At 46.0% G+C, this 8435-nt stretch overlaps 1 protein-coding gene across 1 annotated transcript in view; it reads right to left on the bottom strand.

Moving 5' to 3' along the window:
* camlg (calcium modulating ligand) overlaps positions 1-7188 on the bottom strand; it is a 17711-nt gene extending 10523 nt beyond the window's left edge. The window contains exons 1-2 of the mRNA XM_070877215.1: positions 6868-7188; positions 3086-3558 (exon numbers count right to left, since the gene is read on the bottom strand). Coding sequence (XP_070733316.1) covers positions 3086-3558; positions 6868-7024 — 630 coding nt within the window. The 5' untranslated portion in view covers positions 7025-7188. The remainder of the gene's footprint in view (positions 1-3085; positions 3559-6867) is intronic.
* Positions 7189-8435: the final 1247 nt, after the last annotated feature.

Genomic DNA, 8435 nt, shown 5'->3' with positions numbered 1-8435 from the left:
CGGGCCAGGTCGGGTCTAGCTGGGAGGGGGGGGCGGGGAGCGGGAGTCGAGTCCGGGGGCCGGTCCGGAGGGGGGAGGGGGGGGAGGGGAGGAGAGTCAGGTCCGGTCGGGAGGAAGCAGGAGCTGGGTGTGGGAGGTGCAGCCATTCGGCCAGGGCTAGGGGCTGCGTGCTTCAGGCCCCTCCCACACAGTTTTGGGTGCCTGGAGCTACTGCACATGTGCGCCCACTGTAGCGTGCCTGTGCAGAGGTCCCGACACTGTTTTCAGCGCAGGGACCTGGCTCCGCCCCCCACAGCTCGTGCTGCGCCACACCCAGCTCCAGAGGACCTGCAGGGAGCCGGAGAATCGGTCAGTATTTTTTAGGCGCACTTGCTGGCGCAAAAAACGGGCGTCCAGGTCGGGGCTATGCCGTTCTAGGCGTGGCCCGAAACTTGGGTCCATAGGAGTGTTCACTGTACATATAAGAAATCTATGTGTACATGTTCAAAATGATATTGTCGTCATGTCTTAGCTATGTCAACTTGAGTCACTTCCATACTTAGTGGTCATCTGATAAAGCTTAGGTAAATGGGGTTTGTTTCTACTTTCCCTCCCACAGTCTTTCCTTCAAAATCAATAGCTTTTGATAAAACCATGTGTGCTGCGACAATGATTGCTTGATTTAACTGGCCTTTTCAACTATGGCAGTTCCTGCACAATGGGCCTGGCCATTCACTTTAGGTTTCCCACAAAATGTTGCTTTTTTTTTTCCATACAATACATCCTGGGAAGTAGGACTTTATTGAAGACAGTTTGTTCTCGGTCACAATTATAAAATGGATGGAATGCTTTTGCCAGCCACCAACACCCAGAATTCACTGGCTAAATGAGAAACAACAGCCACCCCTAGAGATGGTGAGAGACTGTAAATAGCTTAACTGTTCCAATTTGGATTTCTTCACAACAAAAGACATATGGTTGAGAATGTTTGGCTTGCTGATTATGTTTTATAAGGACACCAGTATTATGCTATGTAATGCACAATGTATTATTATGCTGAGGTGAAACTGTGCCCTTTAAAGCCATAAAGTCTAAATTCTATTAAGTAAACACTGGATGAGTTCATGCAGAGTCCGATTGTTATTTAGGTTCCAAGTCAGAACCCTGGCTTTGTGGGGTTTTTTTTAAAGTGTGATTAATGTCAGATATAAAGCTGGAAACATCCCGATTCTGCTCTTTACAAGAGTTTCTCTATACATTATAAATAACAGTGACAAGTCACAACTCAACAAATAGGAAAATTACCCATCAGCAAATAGCAAGCAGAAATGAAAACTACAAAAATCGAAAAATGGGCAGTTAACAAAACCCACCAATTTAAAAAAAAAAGTAAATTAAATCATTTAAAAGAATTACTAAAAAATGTTTGCCAGTCATCTTGGATTAACTTCTTTCTGGAAATAAAGTTTTTAGCATAAGATATAAAAAAATACAAAATTCAGAAAACGATTAAAAACTTAATATTTTCTGTTTGAAATGCCTGTAACAATATTTTCCGTCAGAGACCTATACTTATGAAAAAGCCTGATCCATGAGTTTATGCACATCCCCAAACCAAACACAGTGGGCAGAAGAGATTCAGGTTGGCCAGTTACAACTCCCAGCTTTCACGTGTGTTTACATCTTTTAGAATGTATTAGTAAACCTAGCTATTCAGAGCATGTCACAAAAGGGTCCGAAATTGCCCCTTTCAATAAGAGCAGTGGCCGCCTCAAAGAGGGTGCCATGGGTTGGTAAGGACTCACGGAAGGTTGTATAAACTTCACCTTTATTCCCTAGAATATAGAAGATTGAGGCTTGATCTAATCGGTATAAAATTATACACAAAGGAGGGGGCCAACATTTTGAAAATTGCCCTCCATTCTTTTTGAGGCGGTGTATGGGACCGCCCCGGCCGTCGGACATGCGCTGACCCCTTACCGACCGGCGGTGACCCCCTTTCCGCCCCGTGTGGGAAGTTGCCCTGCGGAAGCGAATCGGCCGCCGCTCGGTGCCCCCGACAGTTTTCCCCGGCGGGAAGCTTCTTGTGGCTGGGCGGTGCATCCGCCCTTAAAGGGAAGGGCGTAATGCCGCAGCCACCATTTTATTTTAATTGTTGGCCGACTGCTAGGTCGGCCCGGCAATGGTGGCCACGGTTTGGCCGGGTCACTAACAAGCAGCCCGGCACCCCGACTTGGGTACAGGGCCGCTGGCCCAGCCGAAACCCTCCCTGGTGGCCCAGTGTTTTGCCACTAAACTGGCTGCAGAGTTCGCAGCGGCCCTCCCCTTGAACTGAAGGGGAGGGACGTTGTGACATGTCAGCGCGGTGCTGAGGACTCGGAGCGGTGGTCGTTCCGACTTGTCCGTACTTCCGCCTCGCACCCGCCCGAAACACCAACCCACTTCCGGATAAAAAATAAAGTCCTGAAATTCGCCAGATTCTCCGCCCCATGCATTGGGACGAAGAAAACAATTACAAAACAATAAGGGGCGGAGGGTAACTCTGGCCCCTTTGTTTCTAAACCAATCCCATTCTAATGGGAAATTACTGAAATTGAAAACTTCGAGCAAAGCCAAGTTTTCCTGAGGCAATACAAGGGAAGGAAGTTATGCTTCAGACCCCATCTGCAGTACTGTGTTCAGTCCTGGGCACCGCATCGCATAAAGGATATATTGACCTTGGAGGCGGTGCAGTACAGATTGACCAGAATTATATCAGAAGTTAAAGGGCTCAATTATGAGGGCAGGCTGTATAAACTTCACCTGCATTCCCTAGAGTACAGAAGACTGAGGGGTGATCTAATGTCTAAAATGATATACAAAGGAAAATTTTATTTATTGACGAGGAACCAATTATAAAACATTTACCACACCGTCTCTCGAATGACCTCTTGCAAACTTCGTTCCACTTTCTTTCTGACGGAAAATGTCTATCCCCCAACTACACTAGCGTAACCTTTGAATTATTAAGCAACGACAAAGAGTTGCGAGTACATATAAAAAATATATTAATATACATTATAAAATTCACAAATACTTTATACTCGAAAACAGCTGCAGTACTCACCAGATATTTACATACAAAGACTCTAACCATTAAAGCTAGCAGAGCACTACCCACTAATCGGAAAACCCGGAATGTGCCAAACTCTTCACCCCCGCCTCCATTCTCCTGACCAGACTTCTCGCTCATCAGTTGATTTCTAAGTTTCATCGCTTCATCGAATCGCGATATATACTGCTCAATACCACGACGGGGAGCACGCTGGGCCTTCTCTACTGGCACATCTGGTTTACCTAGGTGCCGACTTCCTGGGCCCAAATCATTGTCAGCCTCATTACTTTTGTTAAGCGAGTCTCTTCTGTCTGCAGAATACCGCCCTTGACTCTCTGTTCCGTTAGTATAATGAATGGATGTCACTGAGCCATCAGCAGTTTCATTTGCAATTCCTGGAGTTATTTTGGAAAGACCTGAAGTCTGCAGTGACTCTGTTTTTTCCGGTTCATATGGTGGAAGAGAATCTGTCCGGCTCTCCTCTTCTGAAATAGGAGAGAGATTATATTAATCTTTCACGCTGATGTAATTAATCATTCAAAATCTATGGAAAAATTCATTGGGGTTGAGTTTTTAAAAGTCAGCAGGACATTTTTGAATTCATTACAACAATATACAACCATTCTTGGAAGCTCAGGCAAGTTCACTCTTGGGAAATGTCTGATCCGGTCAGATTGGGCACTGTTTAGATGCAGAGTATAATTCCTAGTATTCTACCCCAATAATGTGCCTTAACTTTAACCCGAGAAGAGCATTCTTTACTGCACCAGTTTTACATGGGTCCCTGTCAGTTACCAAAGCGATTGTCATACCATCAGTCTGGGATGGGTTCTTATGCATGTCTCCAGGATAAAAGGGCAGTGTGCTAACCCTGTACACCACCCAGTGCTAGGAAAAATTAATTTATCAAAACTATCACAATCTTTCTGAATGCTATCCAAGATCTATTATATTACGAGCATTGACAGTGCAACCATTAATTGCTTGCGAATGATTCCATGGCATCGTAGCATGCATTGTGCTCATGCTGATCACAGAATCAAGGACAGCGTGGGACAATCTGATTTACTCAACTGTACCTGTACTATTTTTTGGAAGGGGGGTGGGCTGGGAGGAGTAACATTGTTGCCACATCTATCAGAGACTCACCAACACTTTCCTGTACCCACAATAAAGACAAAAGGCAATAGAGAGCAGCAGTGCAGTAGACTACAGAGTCACATATTCAACTAACAAGTGGTTTATGTATTGTTGATGAATACACAATTTCTTTTGCACTGCCACTGCCATTCCAATCTTGTTTTTTTTTTTTAAATACAGTAACCACCAATCCAGGTTTAAATAGGTCCCTAAAAATGAGTCAACCAGAGCTGTCAGATCAGGAATATAATAGTCTCACTGGAATTCTAATGTCATCTGTGCAATTGAATCAGCCATTGGTAAACAGTGGGGATCTGAGAATCGATATTTTGGAGTTCTGCTTCATGAGAAAATATGCAAAACTTTCCATCAGATAATTAAAAACTGGGAACCTGCAGACAGGTTGGGACTGCCAAACTACAATTTGAAACACAATATTCCCCATGGGGAACCTGGCTGGGTGACACAATTTTGAAGACTGTTTCAGAGGCTAAGGGGTCTAGAATGAGGGGACATGTGGAATGCACTACCAGAGTTAGTGTTCAGAGCAGAGATCACGTCAGTTTTTTTCCAAAATAAGTTAGACAAGTGGTTGACGAAAAGGAGGTTGAAGGAATATAGGAATAGGGCATATGGGATTAAGACTACTGCTCATGAACAGGGTAAAACCAACACAGACTGGTTGGGCTGTGTGGCAATTTCTATGTAATTCTACGGAAGAGTAACAGCATCACTTGGTGTTGTGAGGACTGTGCAATATGTATAAAGGTAAGTGTACAAAAGCTGTAGAAATACAGATCAGCCAGCATCAGCAAAAAAAAGACAGGTTATGATTTTTCAGATATGCACCCGTCGGGTATGAAAAGACCACAATTATTGCAAATTTAAAATCAGATTGATTTTCATAACCTGCTTTTTCTCTTTATAGATACTGACTGACCTGCTGTGTCTCCAGCATTCTCTTTTCTGTATCAGATTTCCAATTTTGTTTTACTTCTTTATTAGTATACAAATCTTGCCTTACATAGTTTAATATAATAAACTGCCACTGCCCAGAACCTTACATAGTTTAATATAATAAACTGCCATTGCTCACAATGAGTTGGATGTTTTACAAGAACAAGGGCATTATGCTACATATGTTTATCAACATTAGAGCAGCTTTGGATCTAGATAGCGTAACAGCGGAAAGACCGTGCGGCAAACCAGTCCCACCCACCCTTTCCCTCGACGACTATCTGTCCCACCTGTGACAGGGACTGTGGTTCTCGTATTGGACTGTTCAGCCACCTAAGGACTCATTTTTAGAATGGAAGGAAGTCTTCCTTGATTTTGAGGGACTGCCTATGATGATGATGCATTGCTCACAATGAGTCAGATGTTTTACAAGAACAAGGGCATTATGCTACATATGTTTATCAATATTAGAGCAGCTTTGGATCTAGATGCACTGGGATCGGGCCCCAAGGTCTGGCAGTACTGCGTAGAGAGTTTCCAAGAGCATTAGGGAGGGACTGCAACAGAGCTGCAAGCACTATGGAAACATTGGAGGGAGCTTCAGGGTGTGGAAGCATTCACTGTTGCCCTGGGGTCTGAGATATTGAGAGGGATCCAGGATCTGGCAGCTTTGGTGGGGGCATCATCTGGCAGATTTGAGGACAAAGGAAACCCAGGATAATGGTACTCCCGCCACCAATTTTCTGCCAGACAGCCTCCACTTCAATCTGTCTGCAACCCTTCTGGGCTGTCAGGCACCCTTACCATTTTCCGTGTCACCAGTTTCTAATTTTAAACACATTTATTAGTGCACAGTCCCTTTAAAAGAAAAAAATACATTTCCATTTAACATAACTATATACACATCTGGCAGAGGCCAAAATAATGGGTTCTATTCCTGCTCTATGAGGAAGTTTCATTATGGCAATTAGCACAAATTGAAGACCCTAGTTTGTAAATGCTAAAATGATGCATCAGCACATACAATCTAACTTAAAAAAAAATAAAAGGTCAGATCAAAAATGCTTCTTTCAACCAGCAAAGGATTTATAGCCATATGTACTTCCATAGCACAAAACAATAGCAATGCACCCCCTGTTCTATGTTTTTTAATACCCAGGGTGCACAGCATAACATCTGGTAAAAATGGCAAGCTGTCAGAAGTTTATAATTTGTGTATTATTCCTAAAACACAAAGATTCACTGTCTTTCGAAATGGATGGTTGTAAATGTCATTAGATGATGAATACACCCCCAGCCTCTGCTGAACGAACACAATTGGTCGGCTGACAGATAAATCGCCATCCAGGCGCAATGTAATCACTTTTAAAATTTCACCTTCTTCAAACCCTCATCCTGCACCAAGGGAAGGCAAGAACATGACAATAGTTATTATAATAATAGTAGAAACAGATATTTCCCCCAAATCCCCCATCCTCCCTCTTGGTTTTAAAACAGCGGATACTATGTCATTGTTTAGCACCGTATTTCACGGTTAACAGTTTTATTTCCTTGCTGGGGTAAGGAGGGCGGAGGGAGTTGATCGCTGCCCAGGGGCAGGGGCAGGGGCAGGGGTCGGGGCGGCTGCTAAGGCTGTGAGGCGGGCCCGGGACCGGGTCCAGGCCCAGGCCCAGGCCGCACTCCCGGCTCCCACTCACCCGCCTCGTTTTTGTTGTAACCCATGATCCGGTTCAGCCGGTCCTCCGAGTTCAGGAGTAGTTTCCTCCGACGGAGCTCGGCTCTTTTCCGCGCCGAGGTCATCTTCTTCTGCTCCTCGCCGCCTTTCAGCACCACCCCGTCCCCGCCGCTCTCCATCGCTCCCGACAGGGAATCGCCGCCTCAGCCCCTGCTCCCGCTGGCATTGGCAGCGCCCTCTGATGGCGTCACACCCCGGCCTGGCCAGCACTCCTCGCTGCTATTCTGCTGTCAGCTCACCCCTCCCTGCCTTTGTAACCTTTAGACTTCCCTGCCTTTGTCACCTCGGGAATTGACTATTCCAACCCCTCCCTAAACCTGAGTTCATCCTAAAACTCGGCTGCCCGTGACCTCACTCGCACCAAATCCTGCTCACCCATCACCCTGGCATGGGTGAGTTGGTTGGATCCTTGCTGCACGGCTGGTCTGATTGGACTGTCGGGCATGGTGGGTTCATCCTCATGGTTGACAGCGAGGTCATTTGTGTTAGTGGGTCACTGGGGGCCAGGTCCTTTCACAGTGGTTCCTGGTTATCTGTAGTTCGCAGTTTGGACTGATCCAAATGCTTTCTGCGTTTGCCCATTACATGGTTTCACAACAAACACTCCATTTTCATCACTTCCCCTCTTTGACTAATACAGTGCTAGCTGCCCATATGGGCCCATGAACATGGTCTGCATCATTTATTCTGATGTCGCGTGGAGGAGCCATGCGATCATGGTACATTCTTTGCTGATAGCATACGGAAGGCTCGGTTCTGAGGTATTCTGTCCGGTGACTGTGTAGCAACTGGGATAGCCAGGACTGTAGGAAGTCTACCGTGACACGTGTGGTGCTTGGCTTTATGATTTGGGCTGCCGCTCCAGACTATTGTCGCTGACCCTAAGGTCTGGCAAGCCAAGGATGGCCGATATGGCCTTCCTTGAGACTTTCAGTAGTGGCGGGAGGCCGCGTGGTCCCCGTGGATCCTGGGCCATGGTATGGAGGCCCCAGACCACCGACTGGGTATAGCCTCCCTGCTTTTCTTTGCAATGTTGCAGGATTGCCCATAGGGGGCAATCTGATGGGATGAGCATTTCGTCTTTGTGACGGATAAGCTGCAACATCCTGTCTAGCGGTTAGCCGTTAGCAGGCGGTAATGTGGGATCCTGGCTGGTCCAGGTCCTAAACTGGGGAGGCGTTACGGTTGACCCCTCGCTTTCTAGCACTTCCATAACAATCTGCAGGTCTGCGGGCTGCGCCGTTTCCACCCCAGTGGTGGTGCCAACTGAGGGCATTAGCGCCGTTCTCAGTGCCTGGCCTGTGGCGGATCATGTTACAGTGCACAGGCAGTGTTAGACATATTCGAAACAAAGCATTGATAATAGTGCCTCTGCTCTCCAAAAACTGTGAGATTGGCAGCTTGTCTGACTTGAGCAAATATTGGGACACTCTTTGGTACGTCTCTTTTGTCCCATGAACGCAGGCTACTGCCTTCGTTAACTTATTGGATACATGTACAACTGGTTGGGGCTCGCCCGCTACTTTGGCT

This window comes from Pristiophorus japonicus, chromosome 4, assembly GCF_044704955.1.
Source record: "Pristiophorus japonicus isolate sPriJap1 chromosome 4, sPriJap1.hap1, whole genome shotgun sequence".
Taxonomy (NCBI): domain Eukaryota; kingdom Metazoa; phylum Chordata; class Chondrichthyes; family Pristiophoridae; genus Pristiophorus; species Pristiophorus japonicus.
This window is presented reverse-complemented; position numbering and strand designations above follow the sequence as displayed.